Source organism: Vigna umbellata, chromosome 10 (assembly GCF_029865625.1).
Source record: "Vigna umbellata cultivar VRB3 chromosome 10, Vumbellata_1.0, whole genome shotgun sequence".
Classification (NCBI taxonomy): domain Eukaryota; kingdom Viridiplantae; phylum Streptophyta; class Magnoliopsida; order Fabales; family Fabaceae; genus Vigna; species Vigna umbellata.
In genome coordinates this window covers 11,884,067-11,909,580 of record NC_142174.1, presented here as the reverse complement: position 1 = coordinate 11,909,580, position 25,514 = coordinate 11,884,067, and the positions used below count along the sequence as shown (strand labels likewise).

The window sequence follows — 25,514 nt, the reverse complement described above, 5'->3', positions numbered from 1 at the left end:
GATTCTTCTAGTTATACACAGTACCGATAGCTTATAAATGAAAAATTGTATATTTTATTATATTTTTCTTTTACCTAAATATATTGATTTGATTTTAGATATCACGCCGACAGAAATACAAACGTTTTCTTTGTTATATTCGTATTTTTTTTATTGTATTATCCTATTCTAATAAGTCAGAGTTTAATTTTCATATTAATTTTAATTCATATATTTATTTAAATAAATTATATGTATTAGGATTTATACTAGATATATGTAGTCTATAGTTTGAAAAGTAATATTAAAAAATAATACAAATTATTCATTTACGTGAAAAAAAAATACTACAATAAAGTTAAAAAAATATTAATAAGTGCACAGTTATTTTGATTAGATAATGGGTTTATCTGTCCTGTTTGTTACATACTTAATAGAAAAATATTATAAAATTTTGGATATTGTGATTTTAAAATAAAATAAAAACATAAAATGTGTAGATGAAATGAAGATATATTAGTTCTGCACATAAGGTTCTATACAGACATAAAAGGGCACATGTTAAATAAAAAACAATGAAAACAGAAAATAGTGATAAGGGCAATGACAGGTTCATAGTTATTGCGGGTAGTTACAATCATTGGTAAGCTGTGTTTCAATGATATTTTAAAGAAATAAATTGTTTTTTTTTTTTCATAAACGTTACTTTCCAAGTCAATGATATTTAGTTCTTAACATTAAGACGATTTGAGTTTAGCTATATAAAAAATTTACATAATTTTTTATGTAAAATTTTAAAATAATAAGTTAATTAATCTTCTATCTTTATATAATATTTTATTTTTTTCATTTTTTATTTAATGTTAAACTTAAACCTACTGAAATTTCCAACATTGAATCTCTGTTATCTTGCTTCAACCGTTTACCATAAACACCGATTATGATCTGTTTGGATTGAACCTAAAAAAGTTGTAGTTGATATCTCTGTCTTCGTGTTGATTAATTATCCAATCTAATTTGGAGGTGAAAATGAAATAAGTGTTGAAATGGGGAGCGAAAAAGAAGAATTTAGAGTGAAAATTTTGGTGGAAGTTAATTTGTGAGATTTGCTGATCTGCCATAATTAATGGATTCGAAAGTGAAGATGGCCCGAAGTGCAATGGCATGTTTGGGTGCATAAGTTTGGAGGAACATACATAAATATATAAAGATTGTGAGAGGATATTGGACCCACCACGAAAGCAAAGCATTTCTGGTGGTTGAGAAAATATTAGCATGGCGAATGATGATGCACACACACCACAACTTTACTTTATATCTTTCTATCTTATATCTCATACTGCTTCTAATATTATTCATCTCAACCCATCATTCCATTTCCGTAAGAGTCGAACCACACTGGAAAAAGAATATCATATTTCCAAAGGACGCTAATGATGCGACGCTGAATATAATGATAAGAAGATCTTCAAAAAAATTCAATGCAAGATTTTAGTTCTAGATTCCTATGCATTTTAAAGGACAGCATCCAATGTATATATCTCATGGAAACTTTTCTCATCACCACGCTTTTCTTCATCCATTCTGCACATTTTCTTTTCCCGAAAAACCTTACCTTACTTTCAACTTTCCTCCCCTCTTTTTCTTCTGTTCACTTCTGTTATATGTGATTCCGTGGGATATAAAGTCAACTAATTTTACATAATACATCTTCACAATTTTACTCTTTTTAGTTACATAAGTAACTATATTTGTCTTAGTCTAAATTATGTTTTGTAAACGTTCCAAACCGATTCAGGTACTTATTAAAAATACTCATATGTTTAGGTATGTAATTAATTTGGACAAGAATTAGAATAAAATTTTAAATTCACAATAAATGTGATCATTTATTTTTTACCTTTTACTTCTATTTATAGTTTCTGAAATAAGGTTAATCTTAGCCATGACACTTAATTGATACGTACCTTTAACCTTGATTTGCGATGTTTTTTAAGAAGTACTTAGTTGCTAAGATTGTCCATTTGACCTCTAACTTCACTTGGTCCGATGACCTTCATCTTGTTTTGTTCAAATTCGAGGATTCAAGTATATGTAGTTGACCGCCCTCTTCAGTGGTGCGATCGTCTAGCTATACAGTACATTGTTAATGATTGAAATTTTCAATCAATTAGACATAAAGGCAATTTAAAATATATAGATTTCATTTTATAAATAATTTTGTGAGATTGAGTTAGATTTAAATTTTACTGACATTAATTAAACAATTTGAACAATAATAAATACTAAAATTTATTTTAATAGATAAGTAAAAAAAACGATAGAGAGTGGAGGTTGGCTTGAAGAATGGCTTGAATTGAGTTAAAAATACAAGTGACTAGAAAGTAATAATGAAAACAACGTTGGAGAATGGTAGTTGTATAAGAGAAAAAAAGAAAAAGATATCAAGGGTGAAAATTGTGGTATGTAGTGGATACTGAAAGAGTATGGTATTTTGGGAAGAAATGAGGTTGGCATGGAATAGAATATGAAATAAAATGAGAGAGATGGATTTGATTTATGCAAGTTGAAGAAAATGTTGCAAATTGCAGTGGGGAGTAGTCTTCCATTTTGTCCCCTTCAATAGTTAACTATGGTCGGCCATGTTACTCGTTTTTCCTCTTAAAATAAGACCCTTCATCTCACAGATGTCTGACCCCAACTTCCACTTCATCTTTTCATCAAAAAGACCTTCTTTTCTCTGTTCTTTTCTCTGTTCCTTCTCTGTTCCTTCTCTGCTATTATGCACTATTTTATTAATACCACGTCCAATTTTACTGCTACCCTTTAAATAAATTCTTACTCGGGGACAAAATCCCTCACGGATAAAAGAAACATATTTAAATTACTGCAGTGGGAGATCTTTTAAGCGTCTTTTTCTTTATTATATTATCTCACCTCACTTCCTCTGTTCTTCATAGTAAAATTGTACAGAAAATCTGCTTCGAAAAAAATATTCTATTAAAATTTACTCTTATATGTTTTTTTATAATATAATAATTTATCAGAAATAAGATGAAACTATAATATATAAATATAAATGATTACAAGTATTATCGTTTTATCTTATTATGCGTCTAGTCTGTGTTCTGGTCAAACTGATTCACGTGAAAAAAGTTTAAAATATATTGGTTTCAGATCTTAACTAAATACAAGTTGGAGATCAACAAATCTTTATTTTTTAATGAAATTGATTTAAATAGATATTATTTTGTTAAAAACGTAAATTATATTAATAATTTAGTTTAAGTTTTACTTGAATATATATTTTATTTATTAGTCTCAGAGAAACGAAGAAGATATTTTGCGTTTTACTTGGCTTGCAAAAGATGATAAAAATAGATAAATTATGGGCATGGCTATGCAAAAGTTTTGCTTTGATATGTGATCTTATTTAAAATTATATTTTTTGAGAAATTAACTTATATAAAAATTTAAGTTAATACGAAAGAACTAAAATAATAACAAAACGTTAAGTTTTTCTAGTTTAAATGAATAAAATAATAATAATGCTAAGTGATACTTAAATTACTATAATGTGATTAAAACATTGAACAAATATATTTTTTTGTCATCACGTGATTAATCTTCCTTTTCTCTCCCACTATTTTTAAAGTAAAGAAAAACTTCTTTTCTAAGAAAATTGGTATATAAATACTATACGTATATAAAAGTGTGCGTTTATTCATTATTAATTTGGAAGGTGAATGTGAGTGTGTGCGTTTATCATACTGTCATCCGTTCCACGAATTAAAATGCTTGAGGCAGTCACTCCACTACTACTAGTCCAAACAAAGAAGTAGGTATCCCTGTAGAAACTTAAGTTAAATATAATTTTAAGTGCTATTGAAATAATTAATTTTAAAATTGAAGTTAAATAAATACTTAAAAAAGACAGGTAAAATATTTAACAAAATACTACCTTAATAATAATAAAAGAAAATGTTACATATAGAGAGTACATTTAAAACGCATATGATATAGTTTTAAATAAACTTACATTTACACTCTATAGCATATGTTGATTAAAATGTTTTAATTTCCGAAAAAGAAGACTAGAAAAAGTTGTTAAGTAAAATTTAGTTAGAATTGTAAATATTAAGTAGGACGAAAAAGAGGTGGAATTGGACTAACTAACCCATTAACACTATTTTTAAAAATTTAAAAACAATTTAAAAACATTGTTTTATATTATTTTGAATGATGCATATATTTATAATACAATTTAAACTTAAATAGTTAAAATTTATTAATTAAATTTTAATAATTAATTATGATAGAGTAATTTAACACTTCAAAATATTAATTAAATAAACACACACACACACACACACACACACACACACACACACACACACACACACACACACACACACACACACACACACACACACACACACACACACACACACACACACACACACACACACACACACACACACACACACACACACACACACACACACACACACACACACACACACACACACACACACACACACACACACACACACACACACACACACACACACACACACACACACACACACACACACACACACACACACACACACACACACACACACACACACACACACACACACACACACACACACACACACACACACACACACACACACACACACACACAACACACAGATATATATATATATATATATATATATATATATTTTTTTTTTTTTTTCTTTTTTTTTATATGAGCACTCCAATGCCTCTATCATACAAAACCATCACCATCTAATCTAATGGTCAAGAAAGGTAGAAATTAATACATAACAAAGCACTCAGCACAAACACTTCCATCATTATTTCTGGGATGAATCTTCATTATTTTCATCTTCAGGAAGCTATTAAATGCAACATTAAAACAATTCCTTTCCATTCTTCATCTTCATCAACATCATAATATAAATATTACATGGAATGGATTTTAAAAAAAACAAAAATATACATTTTAATGTGATAATATAACTTTTACTTTGTTATCTTTTTTTATAAAATTTAATTAATTGATATTAAAATAATACAAAGTACTAATATACCTTAAATATGACAGTAATTTTTTCTTTAAAAATAATTGAGTTAATAAAGCCTATTCCTTTATCCTCTCATCCCTACTAGAAATTATGTGAGAACTACTTCCTTGATATTAAACTTAACATGAGATTTCAAGACTCTGTGAATGTTAGTATCAAAATTAACCTAACTATATAACCTTTAGTCTAGGCCAAACAAAAAGACTAATTAGATATTTATGCAACGCATAGATTCTAGTAAAACCAGATAGACTAATTAACATGTTATGTGAATAAGCGGACTTTCCATGTACAAATGCTAAAACAGGAAAATATTTCAATTTGAATATTGAAATATTTTTAAAATGAAGTCTTCTTAAAGATATTTTTAGATTTAGAAATAGCTTTCAAAACATCAAATCAAATCTGGAATGAAGTTTTATGCTTTCCAAATTAGATATAAATTTTTTCAATCTGAATATATACCTTCTGTATCATCCAGTTCAGAAAATATTTGAAAAAAAAAAATACAAGAATTGTATTATGTTTTTAATGATGGATAATTTGGGAATTAAAATTTTTATGGGGGTGCAAAGAGAAAAAATGGTCCAGAAGCTACACAACCCAAATTTCCAAAGTTAACAAAACACCAAACAAATAAAAACAAAGGTGGCCTCACAGCTTGTGGAAGCTGCCTCTTCATTTTATTCATTGAATTAATTAAGGAATTTACATGTAAATAGAAAAAAAAAACTGGGTAGGACAAGACACAATCCTGCAGTTAAAACACAAAAGCGTTTTCTTTTTCTTCATAATTTAAGTCATCATTGATAATCCAACCATGCATAAACAGTGTTAAAAAAAAAAAACACTATGACAACATATGATGCAGTACCCAAAAAAAGCATTGTATGACAACATATGACAATGTTTGAAGGTTTCTGCTAATCAATCTCACCCTTTTGATGATTCATATAAATGTTTTCTGAATTTATATTTCTTCAATTTAAAATCATTTATCCAACTAAGCTCTATATAAGCACAATTTAATTAGGTTATAAGCATATCTTCTGGTACTTATAATGAAATTCTCAACTTAAAAGAAACAAAATTTTGAAAAAGATAATCACTGCAGAATGTGATCTAACATGCCAAATTTCTTTAATTTAAGAAAAAACTTATATATGAAATTCCTTTTTTAAGAAAAACAATACAATTTTTCAAATAAACTAAATAAGTTTTAAAAAGTATGAAGTTTTGAAAATTTGTTATAAAAGTAAAATTGAATTTGTATTTTCAAGGAAAATTATACGTATATATATATATGAATAATAATACTTTTTAGAATATTTTTTGATAATATTTTAATATTATTTACGTAGATAATAATAATCATAAATATTAACATATTCACGAATGACATGACGTATTAAAATGTTGTGAAATTAATCAAAGGCATTAATGCATTGGTTCTGTTCAAATAAATCCAAACAAGATAAATCTTGATCAAGAATTTATAATTTATTAAAGAAATATATCTTCTCATAAAACCGAAAGAACAGCAGGGAGCATTACTCTGTATTGCTGTGGGTAACGTGATGCTCTGATTCATTGGAAACCACAAAAGCAAGGCATGCCAGTCAAATCAATTATGTCTAGCACTGCTCCGCTTCTCACGTCGCGCCACGTGGCAGTGATTGGTGCCGGCGCCACCGGTCTTGTGGCGGCACGCGAGCTCCGAGGTGAAGGGCACCGGGTGGTGGTTTTCGAGCGAGGAGACGAAGTTGGAGGCACGTGGGTGTATACTCCGGAAGTGGAATCAGATCCGATAGGTTTGAACCCGAAGCGGAACATTGTCCACTCGAGTCTGTACGATTCGCTCCGAACTAATCTGCCTCGGGAGAGCATGGGTTTCCGAGATTACCCTTTCAAGAAGAGGGAGGAGAAAGGGAGGGATTCTAGAAGGTTCCCCGGACACAGAGAGGTTTTGATGTATTTGCAAGATTTCGCAGCTCGTTTTGAAATCAATGAACTGGTGCGGTTTGGAACGGAAGTGGTGTTCGCAGGATTGGATAAGGGTGGAAAGTGGAGGGTGACGTCAGCATCTCGGAATGCTGATCCTGTGGACGAGATTTACGACGCCGTTATCGTTTGCAACGGACATTATGTTAAGCCTCGTCTTCCTCATATCCCTGGTTACTTCTCTTCCCTTTATTATTAGTACAATTCCACTTTTGTATTCTTTTTTACATTTCATTGATACATTAAATTTTTACTCATTTCTCCTCACGTCTACATGTATCTCCTGTCAAAATTGTTATTAAGTATTTCAAAATTCTTTATTTTATCCTTCTAATTTTTTTATATATTTATTAAGTATTTGAATAGTCACCGAGTATAATAATCCTAATAAAAAAGGTTGACATTATTTTTTAAATTCACTGTATTAAAAAAAAATAGATGTTTTCTTTTTAAAGTATAAAATTTTCAATAACTGGATCCGTCAATTTCATCGAATTTAAAAATATCATGAAATGTTAAATCGAGTAAACTGCAGAATGCTAAAGTATCCACAGAATATTTATACTTTTAATAGTTCCTATTTTTTGCTTCATTTTACAGTGTAGAACCTTTACAGGTATTAACGTGTGGCCGGGAAAGCAGCTTCATAGCCATAATTATAGAAGACCTGAGCCATATCAAGATAAAGTATGTGCTGTATTAACTCTTTCTTCGATTCTGAATGTCTGTGTGTTATGCATAGCTGAAAGAGTTTTTTTTTCTTCTTTTTTTTTCTATAATTTTCGTTTAATACTTTCTAGTTCCTCTAAAGTTTAGTTTTTCTATATTCTCTGTTTTTTATATTTCATTTATGTATGTCCAAATGATCAGATAATACTTTAGTTTGATGATAATAAATGTATGGATGTCTGTGCCAAGAAAAATGTGAAGAAAATTTGCGGGATTTCCATCAAAAATATATTTTCTCTCAAATAATGAAATTTGTATGGAAATATTAGTATACCTTAGAAATTTAATGTCACAATTTATTTAAGGTCAAATTAAATGAAACACTTTGATCTTTTAAAAAGAATTACGGGACGTGGATTGTGACACATTATTTAGATTTTTTTAGATAAAAATGATTGGATTTCTTTTTTAGAATTTATGATAGATTTATTTTTATTTTACTTTAGTTTAAATTTTTAAAAATTAAAAACTCTTCCGAGTATAAAATTACCTAAGGCTATTGTTTAAAAATACAAAAAAATAAGTGATAAGTTTTTACATATTTATTAATATTTAATTATATTTATTTTTTATTATTAATTGAATTATCAAATTATCATATATAGAGAATTACTATCATAAAAAATTACTATCATGTCTCTTATACATAGAGAATTCATATATGAGAGGTGATCAATCTTTTTAATTTATCTGAATAAAAAAATTCCAACGAGAACTTGGCAATTGATAATCATGATATTGACCTATATTTTGATGTGTTATGACTAAGTCTGTTTGTTCGGGGTTGAGCAGGTTGTAGTTCTAATTGGTAACTCCTCGAGTGCGGTTGATATCTCTCGAGATATCGCAACGGTTGCTAAAGAAGTCCACATTGCAGCTTGGTCTCTTGAAGAAGATAAGCTAGGAAAAATGCATGGCCATGAAAACATGTGGCTTCATTCTATGGTGAGAATGGGATTACTTTCTTGTAAATGGCCACAACTGTTCTTTAGAATGGTTAGCTGAAGGTAGTATTTGTTAATCTATGCAGGTTGACAGTGTTCATGAAGATGGTACAGTGGTTTTTAAAGATGGAAATGCAGTTGCTGCTGACTTCATCATACATTGCACAGGGTACTATGAGTACTCTCTATAAATATTTTGGTTATTACTCTCCAAAATAATCTTCAAAGTGTTATATAAGTAGTTTTTGAAAAAGTAGAAATCATATTCCACTCTCTAATAAGCACTATTGACGTCCGTTTGTTCCTTTTCCAGATATAAGTATGAGTTTCCTTTTCTTGAAACCAACGGGGAGGTGACTGTTGATGACAACCGTGTAGGACCACTCTACAAACATGTTTTTCCACCAGCCTTGGCTCCATGGCTTTCATTTGTTGGATTGCCTTGGAAGGTTGTTTCCCATGTCCATGGTTCTTCTTTATTATCGTCCTTTCCTTGAAAGAAAGATCTTAAACCTCTTTATTTTCATAAGTTGCTTTAATAGTAATGCGTGTATGTCAGCAGATTGTTCCCTTCCCTATGTTCGAGTTGCAGAGCAAGTGGATAGCTGCAGTTTTGTCTAACCGCATTGCACTTCCTTCGAAGGAGGAGATGTTAGAAGATATTGAAGCTTTCTACTCATCGCTTGAAGCCTCTGGGACACCTAAGCGTTACACTCATAACATGGGCCTTCTTCAGGTGCTTTTTTAACCTTTTTGGCTAGTGCCTTTTATCTTAGATATATTAATCTGAGTGAGTTTAAGGAAACTATCAAGTTATAACATTTTTTTAAATCTGGAGTTTCCCATTTATGTTTTCTTGATCCAGTCTTTAATTAGGATTTAAAAATGAATGAGAACTTACTTGATTATACGGATATGTTTAAGATTGATTTATAGATATGTCTTGGTATAGAAAGTATCGAGGTTGTCGGAAAAATATTTACGAACATGTGAGTGAAAAGTCTCAGTGTAGTCGACAAAATCTCCATATAGACAAGATCTCACAGGTCTTTGGAATTGAATATTACAGTGGGAATACAATGATTGGATTGCGGATCAGTGTGGATTTCCTTATGTTGAAGAATGGAGAAAACAAATGTACTTGGCCACAGGTAAGAACAGGGCCTTGCGACCCGACTCTTACCGTGACGAGTGGGAGGATGATGATTTGGTTCAGCAAGCTGAACAGGATTTTGCCAATTATCTGATCTGATGTTTCCTGATTCAGTTTTCACGAATAATGATTGTAAAATCAACTTCAGGGCGTCATTTTTAAGAGCAGAAACTTTTATATTTAACAGTGATTACAAAATTACGTGTTCGGAACGCTTCTACAAATTCATGCGTTAATAGCATGCGATGGAAATGTAATCACTAGTTATTTCATCCGATAATAGCTACGTGGCATGCATTACTAGTTAAACTATAAATCGTGCACCAAACTTGGAACAGCTTCTTTTTCTCATTTCTTTTGCCTAAATTAACCTATCCAAACAAAAAGAAGAAACTATTTTATAACATAGAACAGCTTTTGACGTCTAGTGCAGACATACGTTTGGTTCCGTTTCCCCAAGGTGACGCGAGCTTCTATCTTTGGTAGGCTTCCCGCACATGGGGCTATCATACCAGAATATATCAAGTCATCAGAAAATAGTACACATGAAATGTAATATCCAGCTGGGAATCTTTTTGTTCTTCCTGCGACAGAATTAGCAGAATCGCATCAGTCAAAAAACCAAACAGCTTCTTCAGAATATCCAACGGATGAGCAGGAATAACTAAAAGCATTTCTTCTGAAACGAGTTTTTGCGTAGGAGTGCAGCTGAACTCTGAAAACTCTGGTCTTGCACTGTTTTAACCTTAACCGAACAATTTTATCGATGTGAAAGAATAACATCTGACTTCCTGACTTCTACTTCTCCTCAGACGAAACATTTCTAGATTGCCTTTGACGTGGTTTTTCTGAGGTATGATGCATACCTTTCTTTGACTCAAATGAGTTCCTTCTATGCGGTTTAGTTGGTCCTTCCTCTGTGAAGAGATGGCTATATTTTGCCAGTACCTTCTCTTTCTCTTTAACTAAGCCTAACATCTCATATGCATTTGCCACTTTCTGAATAATAGATTTATCCCGCGGTTTTCGATCAAAAGCTTCCAGCCCCTTGAAAAGCTTTTCATAAGCAAAGGAAAATGAAGAGAAGGTTAATTGTTAGTTAATTTAACTACAAGTTATATGTAACTGTCGAACAGGATGCAAACAATATCTCTGATCTTACTACAATATGCAAGCTGACAACCTCAGTCCACCAAAACTAATATAAATAAGTTACCTGATTTTTTTTCTTCAGAAGAAATGACTGGGTAAAGTAATATTTGCTGTTCATCTAATCTACGTTCAAATAATAATAATAATAATATTATTATTATTATTTATTAATGACAGACAAGTTTTTGTAATATCCTCCGTGATGAGTATTCATCTTTTCAAACTGCTTCATAATTTCAGTCCAGATTCTACCGGTTAACGTTTTGAAGAGAAAAATGGGAAGTACAATGCAAAACATAAAACTCCAAATGAAGATCAGAAACTAAAATTGAATGTATACTGCAAATGATGATTTTGAATTATTTAAATTCTCTCTTGCTGCTTGCTACTTGCTACTGAGAGATTTATCCCATAAAAAAAATCAAGTAAAGCATACACCAAAATTGTGGACATTTTAGAAGGGAACACACTGCAGATTAATATTAGCATACAACAATAACCCAGATTTGTTCTGAAGTCAACTACATAGATTAATCAACACCATCGGAATGGAATCTATCAAAAGCCAAAATTTCCAATTCCATTTCGGCATAAGAATGTTCAGAAGTATCACACAGCCAAGCAAAGAAACACATTGAAAAAATTATACAAATGACATATCACAAATTGGAAACATAAGAAATGTCATAAATAATGAAGTCTTACCTTAACAAGATCTTCCAGCATGTTGTTTCGGTAATATACAGATATCATGACATGACATACTTGCCAAGGAACTGAATGCAAATCAGAACCAATTTTCATTTCCCAGAATTTGTGGGCTTCTTCCACTCTTTGGTCCATATCTAAAGCTCGTATCAATTGACCATACGTTCCCATTGTCATCCCCTGCCCTTTGCTCAGCATCCATTTAATTACCTTGGATAGAATATTAAACAACCTGAGTAATTTACTAACAGTACTACTGAGGTAAACTAAAATGACATCTTTTTCTGACTCAAAATTCACAAAAAATCCTAAACTGACATGCTTACAGATCACATAACTTTATCGACAAAAGAAAGAAAGCAACAAATGGATAAATTGAATACTTTAAAGAAACAGACTACAAAAATCGTCTACAAGCACAAAGAAATTACTGGTTATGTAAATATTAAGTGCACTTTACAAAATTGATAATTTCATAGCATGCTAGACATTTTTTTAAGCACCAAACAACCAACAGAATCACTAGAAAAGAAAGGCACATAGGTCTTTTTTGGACAAAACTTCTCAGTAAAGACTTATAGAAGAAAATAAAATAAAATGGTAGATGAACAACAGTTTTCTCGTAAGGTACAACGACTGTTTCATGCAGATTAATTGGTCAGATATCAGATGGGCAACTTGAACCACTATTAGACACAGTTCATATTGACAAAGATAATGCATAAAAGAAGAAGATAAAGTAGATAGTAGTGCTACCTGCACAACCCTATGCCACTGCTGCTCCTTCTCGAGGGAATTCAATATTCTTTTCAATGAGGCGATGGGGAAGCTTTGCTCCCACGCAACCCATGCATCAAGAGCACCATAAACAGCATCCTTACTGTCGTTGAGTTCAAGAAGCTGCATTATTATTATTATTAAAAAAACAAATTCAGTTTCACTCACCTGGTTTGCACCTTAAAACACCAACATCTAAATATGAAGCAAGCCACATAAATCTATTATCATGATTATATACTTACTGTAGAGTAAAGATATTTGGTCCTATCTTTTCTGGATACGTTTTCCCCAATATAACTCCTCGGAACTACGGTGTCAGGAGGATCATATTTTGTCTGCGAGGGAGGGAAGTTAATTGGATTTATATAACGGTAACGGCATTAAGCATGGGCGGTAACAAACTATGAACGACGAACAGATACAAACCTGTTGCAAACTCGATGGAGGAGGCGACACCACAGTTTGACAGCAACGATGGTGCTGCACCTTCACATCACTTAGTATGTTAATTTGACTCAATCTACCAACCTGATGAACGAAGTCACACTAATGAAAATGGAGGGGATTACGAAAAGCGACGGGATAAAGAGAGAAAGACAGACTCACCAGATGAGAGATTCGAGGTGACCTTAACCTCCACATGGTGCTTCGCGGTGGTGACGGCCTCAACCAACTGAACCCGCCTTTCTCTCCTTCTTCCCCCTCTCCTTTCTTCCTCCACGCACTCTGGCCCAAATCCATTTGGCCCATTCCATATTTTTGGGTAACCGAAATTTATAAAGAAAAAAATAAGATGGATGTTTCTCTCTCCACCTCCAAAACTTCTTCCTGCACTTATAAAATTACCAAAAATGCCCTTCAATAAATATTTTTGAAATACATGTAAATCTTAAATGGATTTGAAAATCCGTCTACCTTCAACAACAAATTTTTTAATTCAATTAAAGAATTTAAGAAATTTCAAAATCCGATTAAAAAATAAAATAAATTTGAAAATTTTAGAAAACATGACATATTTCAAAATTCATTTAACATTTTTCTTAAATTTTATTTTTGAATTTAATTTTTGTTTAAATTTTATAATAATAGTAATAATTAATAATAATAATAATATAAAATCTGATTTAATATATTTAAATATATTAAATTATATTAAACGGATCTATGTTAACATAAAGCATTTCAAAATTTATTTAACAATTTTTTTAAGTTTTGTTTTTAAATTTAAAATTTAATAATAATGTAATTTAATTTAATATTTTGATATTATTTAATATATATTTAAATTTTAATTATTAATATATTATTCCTATAATTATAATAATTATATTAAATAATAAAAATAATAAAAATAGAAATAAAATAATAATAATAGACGCATTCAAATATCTCATAATCCACTGTCACACTCACTTTCAAATAGACACATTCAAACACGAAAAAAAACTGAAAAAAAAAACTCCAAATCAACTGACAATATAGTTCACTCATGCAAACACATACTAGAAGTTGAAAAGTACAAAACACTATCATTTAAATTTTATGTTATTGTTATTCAGGCGATGTCAGTTTTTAAATTATGACTTTCAATATTAATTTTAATCATTATTATTTTAATTACACAAATCTATTTATTTTCAATAAAATATTTTTATATGCATCAAAATACATATATCATCATGTAATTTATATTATATGGCAAAAGATCCGAATGAATCAGAAGTTCAATCACAATCAATCTAATTATTGTCTGGGTGTATTTGTTACTCTGGATAGAAAGTGGGAATGTTCATAAAAGAATGAATGGAAAGAAAAGAAAATGATTAAAAATACACTTCTCGCGTTCTATTGTTATTGCTAAAAACTCTACAAATAATGTCTATTTTTTAAGTAAGTTTCACTTTTAATTTAATTGTTATAATAAATTTTAACATATAAAACATTTTAGACTTTGGGTGGAATCCACCAATTTAATATTGTCAAAATTCCACTAATTTAATATATATATATATATATATATATATATATATATATATATATATATATATATATATATATATATATATATATATATATATATATATATATATATATATATATATATATATTACACTTCTAAAAATAATATTTTTATCCTTTTCTTTTCATCCTCTCTTCAACCAACAAAAGCTATCCATATTGAATTAATTTTTTCTCCTATCCAAGCTATGTTAGTATGAATTTAATGGTAGATCCTTCATCGATCTATTTTCCTGTCCTTCTTCCTTTTCCATTTAACTTCTCACACCTCTAACAGACAAAACCAAATTGAAAGGCGTAAGCTTTTACGTTTTCAAATTGAAAATAATTTTAATCAAATCTGTAGTTAGTCTGTATTGACAGTCTTTTGAAAACTAATGTGCGATTATGGTATATATATATATATATATATATATATATATATATATATATATATATATATATATATATATATATATATATATATATATATATATATATATATATATATATATATATATATAGCAGCTTTGTCCAACTTTCCATTGAGAAAAATTGTTTTATGAATTTGTAACTTCTATAAAATGAAAAGCTTAGAATATTCACAAAGCTTTCCAACACTCTCAAGTTTTGATCAATAATAAAGGGACTGGATATAAATTGCATAACTGATAAGGAAGTCAAGAACAGAGAGACCAAGTAATAAAAAATAAATTTCTATAAATCGACAACATTATAAAAAATGTCTCTGGCTGTTTTTGATTCAAAAAAACAATTTGTTGGAGAGGATATGTTGTTAGTACAGTGGAGATCGATGAGGAACACCTTTTCGCCGGTTCACCACGGTGTACCAGATCTCCGGCACCATTTCAACATTGCCACGTTTCTTTTTGAGTGAATTATTCACAGTCTCTGCAACACCATCCTCACCGATACTACTCGTTGACCCAGAAACTGTGGGTGAGTCTAGTTCTGAATCTGTTGTGATTTGGCTGTCTTCAATCTGTCGTGCATTCTCCCTGCATCGTTCTTTGTCAAGTAGCACAGAGAATTCATACTTGTTCCAAGTTCCTTCCATGGTTGTGCTTTTGGTAATCAGTAGAAGATGTTGATGCACCTGCTACAATGATCATGCGTCCAAATCAAGGCCACCCAATTAGCATCAAAATTTGAAAAACGAAGACTTCAAATTTGTGGTTTGTTTGAATAACACAAAAATTGAACCTTGCAAGACAGAGAGCAGAAGATGTAAGGGTCTTGAAGGTTACGGTCACACGTGATGCAAAGGTTGCCAGAGCCTTTGTGAGAACGAGTGTGAGGCCTCTGTTTCAAAAACACAACCTTGGTTTTATTTGTTGTGTACGGCTGTTCATTCATCAATTCAGAAAGAGTTAGAATAACTAGATCTATACACTTTTGTTTATCTTTTATGACATTCATGCTTTTGCTTACTTGAACAAGGGAACAGTTCAACACTGTTTCGGCATCACCAAGCCGTAATACATCATTGTACATGTATCTTCGTATCTGACACAGGAAACATAATCCGAAACTTGGGTTAAGAAAACGAATGCATTTTCGTTTTCATGTGTAAGAAAAAAATGTTTTTCACCTGCAGAAGGACGTGAGAGCGATGAAAGGGCAAACAGTGGAGGCAAATGCTCGTGCAGCAATCTAAACAAAAGATGTTCTTCTCATTCTTCTTTACAGAGCCATGACTCAAACAGCGACTGAAAAACTTCTCCTCCTTGAGAATGAGAAGCCAATGAGGAACTGAGTTGAACTCAGCCTGAGCATCAAACAACAAACACTATAATAAACGACAAAGACTGTAATAAAAATGATTGGAAACTATAGAAGAAAAAATTACCATCTTAAGTTGTTGAGAAAACGATAGAATGAATGGAGGCATGATGAATCATAGGAACATGATGAAATGAGAGAGCAATATGGTTTTCACATACATATATAAGGAGTGACCGATTGTTTTGGGTAAAAGGTTTAGATTGAAACATGATGAGGAAGGTTGGTTGTTATTTTTGTTCAGATGCGGATGGTGAAATAACATGGCCAACTTTCCGCAATTTTAGACCATAGTACAGTTCCGTGTTGAATGTTGCATGCACAACGCCAGTGCCAACGCGTTGATATTATGTAGGGTTTGCATAGCTATGCCGTTTCTCAGAGTGACAAAGAGACATAAGGCAAAAATCACGCTTCCTTTATCTTCATTCTCAATTGTTGCTATTCAAAAAGGCTTTAGATTGAATTGTACCAACAAAATTCTGCAGCTAATGCGTTTGTATAGGATAAATCAATTCAATCATTTGTCTACAATTTTTCTATTTTCTATACCTTGTCGATCAACTATATATAACCAAGTATTATGAGTATTACAGAGATATTTGTAGACAAAAATAGAAATATTCAAAACTTCAAAACTCCTATGTTCTGTAATTTATGTATGTGTGTGTATGAACAGTAAAAGAATGTTTATCATGGTAGATTCAATTACCAATCTTCTCACCTTAGTGTATTCCAGTACTAAAGTGCTACAACTAATGCAAACTTTTAATCACGGTGTGTTATACAGCTATTTTACCTTTGTATTAGTTCACAGCTATTTTTATTTAACTATTAGGGTTTTTGCATGTAGAAAATATGTATATGAATGGGATGATGAACAGATACAACAGAGAAAGAAGAAATATATCATGAGACCTCTCAGTGTAGTTACAATAGAGTTTGATTTCAATGTCATGTAAACCCAAAATATTATTATTATTTTAGCATAACAACAAATTATTATTAAAATAAAATATATTAGTTGCAGTAATTTTTATTTGTTTTAAATAAAACTATTTTTTTATTACCAAAAAACAAAAATATTATATTAGAAATACACTTTTCATTAAATGAGATAACTAGTTTTAATTATTTTAGAAATACACTTTTCATTAAAAGAGATCACTAGTTTTAAGTGAAATTAAAATCTAAAAAAATATGTCAAAAAATTATTCACTTAAAAAGAGCTTTTAAACTTAAATAAAAGAAGACAAACATATTAAAATAACATGATTTATCTTTAAATTTAAACTAATTCTAAATAGACTTTTTGTTTTATTTTTGATGGCTTAGTTTCATTTACTTATAGTCCTCGTTAACTTTCTTTTTCATGGTGCTTTGATGTATTATCAAGGTTGTCAACTAATGTATTGATTAAATCATTAAAAGTGCGAAATCAGTATATAATGTTATTGAAAACTAAAGCAAAAAATTATTATAATTATGAAAACTAAAATAAAATAAAAATTCAACTCATTTACGGAGACTTAAAAAAAAGGACTACAACATATTTGCCGTTGATAAGTTATTTATTCTTTATAAACTTTAAGGAGAGTAAGAAGATTGAAAATGTTTTTTATTTTTTTTTCAATTCTGACAAGTTGTATAACTTTAGTAGCGGAAGAATATTTGCCACATATTAGGTTTTCGATTTATTTTTAAAGATAAGATTTTTCTATTTTCAAAACTTATAATGATTTTGCATGAAAAAACTGAATAATTCAGTTTTAGTTGTGATTTTCTTAATGTAGCTCCACAATCCAAATATTTTTTAGTTTCTATAAATATATTACTTTTTACTTTTGATGATGTAAAAATGATCTAGACAAATGCTCTAATGTTGTATATCACTCAATCGTTTTTTATTTCTTTCACACATCAAACCTTTTCTATCTTGGCCATCACCTAAGAATCTATGGGCCAGCGATGGTTTGGACAACTTGTGTGGGCCAATCGCCAGATCTACTGCTCGGGTAAGAGTGTTTCATCCTACACCTCCAAGATCTGCACCTCCAAAAATTCCAATTTTATCCTTCTGACATCTCATATCATCCTGCACCTCCAACTTTTTCAAAAATTTATTTTTAACTTTAATAAATATTTTTTCATTTTCTTTTCTTTTTTATTAAAAACAATCTTCACTACCTTAATAATAATTTAATTTAATTTATTTTAAAATTTAAATATTATTAAAAATAATTTTGTATTTTAATAATTATTAAAATATAATTTATATTATAATAATAATTATATTAAAAACATAAAAATAAAATAATAAAAATAATAATAAAAATTGTAATAATAATAATAAAAATAAATTTGAGTTAATATATTCAAATATATTAAATTATAATAAAATATTAAAAATAAATTAAATAATCATTGAATTTTAAATAAAAAAAAAAATTTTAAAAAGCTTATTTATATATTAAAATCTATAAAATATGTTAATACTTTGATTTTTATTTAAAATTTAATAAATATTACACTTAAATAAAAATTATAATATTATTTATTATATTTTTATATTTTAATAATTAATAAAATATAATTTATATTTTTAAAATAGTTCTATTAAAAAATTTAAAAAATAATAACTAAAATAAGAATAAAAATAAAAATAAAAACAATACTTAAAATCATATTTAATATATTTAAATATATTAAATAATATTAAAATATTAAATTAAATTTAATAATTATTAAAATTTTAAACAAACAAAATTTTGAAAAATTTGTTAATCGGATATAGATATCCGATAAGTTATAAATCGGATATCCATATCCGATAAAGAATGTTTTTAAAATTTTATTTTATATATAAATTTTAATAATTATTTAATTTAATTTAATATTTTAATATAATTTAGTATATTTAAATATTTTATTTAATATAATTTTATTTATTATTTGATAAATAACTGTTTTAAAATTTTGTTTATTATTTAAATTTTAATAATTATTTAATTTAATTTAATATTTTAATATAATTTAATATATTTAAATATATTAAATATTTTATTTAATATAATTTACATTTTTGTTATTATTTTTATTTTTAATTATTTTATTTTTATATTTTTAATATAATTATTATTATAACATAAATCATATTTTAATAATTATTAAAATATAAAATTATATTAAATAATATTTGAATTTTAAATTTAGTTATTATACCTTTTTAATAAGAAAAAGAAAAAAATAAGAATATATTTATTAAAATTAAAAATAAAATTTTCTATAAAGTTAAAGGTGTAGGATAATGATGAAATGTCAGAAGGTTAAAAGTGGAATTTTTGGAGGTGCAGGATGAGATCTTGGAGGTGTAGGATGAAACACTCTACGGGTAAAGGTCATGGATTTATTGTTGTACAAAATTCAAATATGAGGTTACTCCCAACACCACTGTATTTTTTCTAAAATTTCAAAACTATCTTTATATTTTAAAATATTCTACATTCTCACATTTACTCTTCCACGGATATTGACATTCGTTGACGAAAAAATACTTCAACGAATATACCACATCCGTTCAAGTTTTTTTTTTATTTTTTTGTTTATTAATTTAATATCTTTATATATTTAGTTAAACGGAGTTAAGTTTTTTTCTTAAGTTTTTAGTTTATTTATTATATTTTAAATTAATATATAAATATTATTTAATTTTATTTTAAATTTATTACACAATTATATATAAATTAATTTTATTTTATTTAATAAAATAATTATTATTAATTTAATTTATATACTATTATTTAATTAATTATTATAATAAGTAAATATTATAAATGAAACGGACGTCTTTTTTAGTTTATTAATTTATATATTTTAAATTAATATATAAATATTATTTAATGTAATTTTAAATTTATTATATAATTATATATAAATTAATTTTATTTTATTTAATAAAATAATTATTATTAATTTAACTTATATTATTATTTAATTAATTATTATAATAAGTAAATATTATAAATGAAATGAATGTACCATCTGGCCACGTCCGTAAGCTTTTTTTTCTTTTTTTTAGTTTATTAATTTATATATTTTAAATTAATATATAAATATTATTTAATTTAATTTTAAATTTATTATATAATTATATATAAATTAATTTTATTTTATTTAATAAAATAATTATTATTAATTTAATTTATATATTATTTAATTAATTATTATAATATATAAATATTATAAATTAAACGCATGTGTCTGTAGGTTTTCTTTTAGTTTATTAATTTATATATTTAATTAAAATGTAATATTTAAAAAATTAAAAAAATACTTAAACGGATGTGGCACATCCGTTGAATATAATTAATTAAAAAATTGGGTATGGGTGGTGAAACGAATGTTGATATCCGTTTTATGTAAGGGTAAGTTGGGTATGGGGTGTTGGAGGGAGCAACACTCTTCAAATATTTACAGGAATCTATTTAGGGTGTTACTCCCTCCACCACCACAACTTGCTTCCTCCACCACCCCATTCCCCTTTTACCCTTTTCTTTATTTTTTTCATTCCTTTTTTATCTTTATTAAAATTTTATGGTTAATATTATTTAAAATCTCATATGGACATTTATTCTCTTTATCATTCTTCCCTTTTTCTCTTTATTATTTTTCACAGGTTGTCTCTTACGTTCCACTACCATTGGGTTGTCTATCATGTTTCACTTCTTCTTCTCTTTTACAGAATTGTGACGTGAGAGTGTGGTGGACTTTGTGTTTAGTAAGATTGAAATTGGGGAAAGCAATTCATCTTCAGTCGTGAGTGTGGTGGTGCTTCAAGGTGCTGGTTCAGAGGCGTAAGAGGTTCAGAGGTGTGAAGGTGCGTAATAAAACCCTAAAATATAAACCGTATAATCTTTAAACGGATGTTGACATCCGTTGACGGATGTTGACGGATGCTCACATCCGTTTAAAGATTATACGGTTTATATTTTATAGTTTTTTTTATATTAATTTTGAAGATATTTAAATAATATAATTTATATTTTTTGATATATTATTTTTGAATAATGGATATGGAGGAAAGATGGAAGATGAGAAACGGATGTCATGGAGTTTGAGCATGGAGTTTGGGTGAGAATCTGAGAAGGTTGGGAGGTGGGTAAGAAGGGGTAGAAAGATAGATTTTAGGGTTAAAATAAATAATTAGGATTAAAAAGTAAAAAGGTTATTTTTGTAATTATAAAAGGTTAGTTTTGTAATTCAAAAAATATGTAATAAAATTGGGGAGGTGGAGGGAGAAAATGTGGTGGTAGAGGAAGTAACACCCATCTATTTATAAATTGATGGCCCACAAATAGAAGCCAACTTTTTTCTTCTCCTCCAACATGCTTCCCAGCTTAAAAATAATAAATTACAAGAGTCCATGAATTCCACAGTCAAAACAATATAGAGATGTTTAAAAATTGTCGTCCGTTAATTTTCATAAAAAAATTCACTGGTCACTCATTGTTATTATTTCTTGTTGGTCTGTTTGAAGTTAAATTATATTAACATGTTTATTTAACCATAATTCAACAATAAACTCTTTTACGCACTAAAAATATTAAATATAAAGTTAGATATTTGTAAGTAATAAAATAATTGTACCATGTGACCGTTTAGTCAATCACAAGTTGGACGATCAATTATTTAGCCAACGATAATTACCAACTCGAATAGTTAACTAATAGATTAGGTGACAAATCATCAACTCAGACGGACAATTAATAGATTGGACGATTACCTATCAAGTCAATGACAATTACCAACTCGGATAGTCAACTAATAAACCATATGACCAATTATTAAGTCGACGACAATTACCAACCTGAATGACGGTCAATCACTAAATTGGATAATCTAAGTAGATTAACTCCAAAATTGTTTTACTTAAGATTAAAAGTTTATTAGTCATGTTTTGGATCATAATTAAGCCAATCTTAATAAAAAATCTATCACAAAATTTATAAATAATGATTTGAGATAAAAAGATAGGTTACACGTTAATTACAACATTTATTACTTTTTGTCTAAGTTAACCTAACTTTGATATTCAAATATCTTCGGCAAATACTATCAGAAAAGTTTGGATTCACGGGAGGCTACTCAAAATATATAAAACTTGAACATCTGAAAACCGAGTCATTGGATATGAAGAATTGATCACACACAAAATACAAAAACTTAATAAATCAAGATAAATTTTAAAATCATAATATTAAAAAAGTAATTTAAAATCTAATTTAATTCGACAAAATTATTTTATAAAATGATATTTACATGTTTTTATAATAAACTGTAAGGTAGTCGCCAAATATTTAGTAATAAGAAACCTCTAACAAATTAACAATAACCTTACAAAAAAAATATATAAAAGAATCCAGCAATCTATAATATTTTTTTTTAATAAAAAAAAGCAATGTGAATTTCACAGTTCCTTGTCTGCGGTTTCTTGTTAATACGTTTTCATTATATAATTTTGAACATACGAACGCTCTTTGTTGTTGCTTACTTATATAATGGATATGGTTACACATTTTTAATGAATGATTTATTGAAAAACGAGAGAGTATATAATATGAAATAATTCAGTTCAAAACAAATCGTTTTCCAATTTTTGATTGCCCGCCCATATTTGTTCTTTCATTTTAAATTAGTAATAATAGTAAAATGGAAAACTTATTCCAGTGAAATTTACTTTATCCACTGCATGCAGCATGGCGAAGAAAGTAATTCTGGCATATTTGTGTGTTTAGGAGAGGAAGGTAGACGTAGAACGTGGTGGTGGTTGGTTATCACATGCAAAGAAATTATGCAAACCAAACCAATGATTAGCGTGGGCATAATTCACCAAACTGTACTAAAACTACAATTAACTGAATTATATTATACTTAAAAAAACTAAACTTATTTTAACTAAAACTAATTAAATTATTCTACAGTTAAGTTAAAACAAACTGAAATTTACACAATTTAAGTGTAGTTAACTATAAACCACAATTTCTCCCTGACTGAAAATTTCTCACTCCCAAATTGAAAACTCTTGAAACTAGGGTTAGAGAGAATTGAGAGAAATTAGAAGAGAATTCTATGGTTCCTTTATGACGATGGACTAGGAGGCTTGATTCAATGGACCAGAAACTGCCTACAAAGATTGAAGCTACAAAAGGGATGATTGAGGGACGCGAACAAAACCTTTGCTTAAACCTTGGCAATGATGATGATACTTCTAAGAAAATTGTTTTGGAGACATGAATGGGACATTGAAGCACTAAAACAGTAACTAATTAATTAATGACATTCACTTTTACACATATATAAATAATGTGTTATAAAAATATCCTATCTCAACTCTATAAAATAAAGTTTGTAATATATTAAATTTTTAGTGTATGATGAAGAGTGTGCATGGATAGAATGATGCAAGAGCAATAGTTTGTTAGGGTGGGTTTGGCACCCCGTCTTAGAAAATTTTGCTGGTTTGAGTATGTTTTGTGAGACACGTAAACACCTTTGGAATTGTAAAGAAAGAAGAAAGGTGTGTGGTGAATTATGAATTGAATATGATGCTGCAACATGACTACATAATAAAGAGCATCACGCAACCCAGTCTGGAGTAAGATGGATACAAATAATTTCGTCAACTAATACTCCATCAAAAAAATGAAAATTCTTTTTTTACTCCATCAAAATCTAATCCAACATTAAATATGTATATTATTCGAATATTCACATGAAAAGATATAAATAATTTATATTATATATATATATATATATATATATATATATATATATATATATATATAAAATAATCGAATGGAAATATATTTTACAAACCGTAGAATTAAATTTAATTTAAAATTTACTTCTTAATATCACATTAGAGTTTAGTTAGAAATTATCATATCAAGATTTGATATGTATATTATTCGAATATTATGTATATTATTCGAATATTCATGTGAAAAGAGATACAAATAATTTATATTATATTATATTATATATATATATATATATATATATATATATATATATATATATATATATATATATAATAATCAAATGAAAATATATTTTACAAACCGATTTCGTACAATTAAATTCAATTTAAAATTTATTTCTTAATATCACATTAGAGTTTAGTTAGAAATTATCATATCAAGATTTGATATTTGTTGAATATATTGTTTCATTTGTTAAAATCATTATTGGACCACTAATTCATGTTTAGTTCCTTGCCTGAGATATATATAAACATGAGGGGATGTGTTAACACATCGACAAGAGATAAAGTCATTTTAAAGTATATAATTGAGAGCAAATATTATTTCATAAGTTAATTTTATAGGGTTGAGTTAGACTTAAAATGTACTTATTATATATGTTGTATAAGCCCTATAATAAGTCTTCTACTGTGAATAATCTTGATATCATTTCCAATTTTTCATATAATCTTATTTCTTTTTCTAAGTTAATTTCTCTTATTGAGTGTTTTATCCGGTACAAGAAATACACAAAATATTGGTATAAGTAGGATAAAATATAGTTTATATGTCATCAAGAATTACTTTCATGCTTGCAATGGTGTTGTTAAATGCAACATTTGACATATGCGTCTAATCACCTTGTGCAAGACCTCCAAATCCAATACCAACAACCTTCTCTGTTATATTACAATAGTTCGATCTGCAATCTAAATTGTATCTAATCATCAAGTATTTCATGAGTGCACCAAACACATAAATTGATTGTCACTTTATTAGAGAAAAGTTAAAGCAAGGCCTCGTTAAGTTTCTTCATATCACTGTTGATGTAATGAAACTACGAATTACAACAAGAAAAAAATCTATTTCCAAATTTTTAACTTTCAGATCAATAAGAGATTTTGAATGAATATTTATGAGTACAAACAATTGTAGTTTGTGTAGTTGTAGGTAATAACATGAACTACATTCATCTTATTTATAATTATTTTTACTTATAAATATCTATTGAAAATCTTTTATTGACTTAAAATGTTAAAGAGTTTTTGCACTGTGAACAACTTAGTTAACCACTTTGAAGACTGCTCGTTAAATCCAATAAAAAAACAATAACAATATTAAAAATTCAAGCTTAAGAAAAAGAACACAA

General features: G+C 28.2%; 3 protein-coding genes across 6 annotated transcripts; 1 reads left to right on the top strand and 2 right to left on the bottom strand.

The window, feature by feature from the left end:
• Nucleotides 1-6,583: 6,583 nt before the first annotated feature.
• Nucleotides 6,584-10,086, top strand: LOC124823831 (flavin-containing monooxygenase FMO GS-OX-like 4). Its single transcript, XM_088100496.1, has 7 exons — nt 6,584-7,249; nt 7,693-7,763; nt 8,598-8,750; nt 8,836-8,918; nt 9,063-9,198; nt 9,312-9,485; nt 9,819-10,086. The coding sequence occupies exons 1-7, from the start codon at nt 6,688-6,690 to the stop codon at nt 9,999-10,001; spliced, it is 1,362 nt and encodes a 453-aa protein (XP_087956622.1). The 5' UTR covers nt 6,584-6,687; the 3' UTR covers nt 10,002-10,086.
• A 145-nt stretch (nt 10,087-10,231) lies between these two features.
• On the bottom strand, nt 10,232-13,278 carry LOC124823832 (pentatricopeptide repeat-containing protein At4g18975, chloroplastic-like). 3 transcript variants are annotated; one of them, XM_088100497.1, is made up of 7 exons: nt 13,149-13,236; nt 12,969-13,028; nt 12,785-12,877; nt 12,519-12,662; nt 11,760-11,972; nt 10,769-10,958; nt 10,232-10,486 (listed from the first exon to the last, which is right to left on the bottom strand). In XM_088100497.1, the coding sequence occupies exons 1-7, from the start codon at nt 13,182-13,184 to the stop codon at nt 10,296-10,298; spliced, it is 927 nt and encodes a 308-aa protein (XP_087956623.1). In that variant the 5' UTR covers nt 13,185-13,236; the 3' UTR covers nt 10,232-10,295. The 3 variants fall into 3 exon arrangements, with proteins under 3 accessions (XP_087956623.1, XP_087956625.1, XP_087956624.1); XM_088100499.1 differs by having other exon boundaries at nt 12,969-13,070; nt 13,149-13,205; XM_088100498.1 differs by having other exon boundaries at nt 10,277-10,958; nt 12,969-13,070; nt 13,149-13,278.
• A 1,879-nt stretch (nt 13,279-15,157) lies between these two features.
• On the bottom strand, nt 15,158-16,513 carry LOC148191916 (protein RGF1 INDUCIBLE TRANSCRIPTION FACTOR 1-like). 2 transcript variants are annotated; one of them, XM_088101033.1, is made up of 5 exons: nt 16,411-16,513; nt 16,153-16,329; nt 15,993-16,067; nt 15,765-15,905; nt 15,158-15,660 (listed from the first exon to the last, which is right to left on the bottom strand). In XM_088101033.1, exons 1-5 carry the CDS (start codon nt 16,450-16,452, stop codon nt 15,337-15,339), a joined length of 759 nt encoding a protein of 252 aa, XP_087957159.1. In that variant the 5' UTR covers nt 16,453-16,513; the 3' UTR covers nt 15,158-15,336. The 2 variants fall into 2 exon arrangements, with proteins under 2 accessions (XP_087957159.1, XP_087957161.1); XM_088101035.1 differs by having other exon boundaries at nt 15,158-15,657.
• Between the last annotated feature and the right edge of the window lie 9,001 nt (nt 16,514-25,514).

Bases quoted from the DNA above. Each gene is read 5' to 3' on its own strand.
- LOC124823832 (XM_088100499.1), bottom strand. From the start codon at position 13,184: ATGTGGAGGTTAAGGTCACCTCGAATCTCTCATCTG. The intron at 11,973-12,518 runs GTAGCACTACTA...ATTCTATCCAAG, and splicing joins AGTGGCATAGGGTTGTGCAG to GTAATTAAATGGATGCTGAG. The intron at 10,487-10,768 runs GTATGCATCATA...ATTCTGTCGCAG, and splicing joins CTCATTTGAGTCAAAGAAAG to GAAGAACAAAAAGATTCCCA.
- LOC148191916 (XM_088101033.1), bottom strand. From the start codon at position 16,452: ATGCCTCCATTCATTCTATCGTTTTCTCAACAACTTAAGATG. The intron at 15,906-15,992 runs GTAAGCAAAAGC...ATGAATGAACAG, and splicing joins TGAACTGTTCCCTTGTTCAA to CCGTACACAACAAATAAAAC. The intron at 15,661-15,764 runs GTTCAATTTTTG...TGATCATTGTAG, and splicing joins TCTGCTCTCTGTCTTGCAAG to CAGGTGCATCAACATCTTCT.
- LOC124823831 (XM_088100496.1), top strand. From the start codon at position 6,688: ATGCCAGTCAAATCAATTATGTCTAGCACTGCTCCGCTTCTCACGTCG. The intron at 7,250-7,692 runs GTTACTTCTCTT...GAACCTTTACAG, and splicing joins TCGTCTTCCTCATATCCCTG to GTATTAACGTGTGGCCGGGA. The intron at 9,199-9,311 runs GTTGTTTCCCAT...GTATGTCAGCAG, and splicing joins TTGTTGGATTGCCTTGGAAG to ATTGTTCCCTTCCCTATGTT.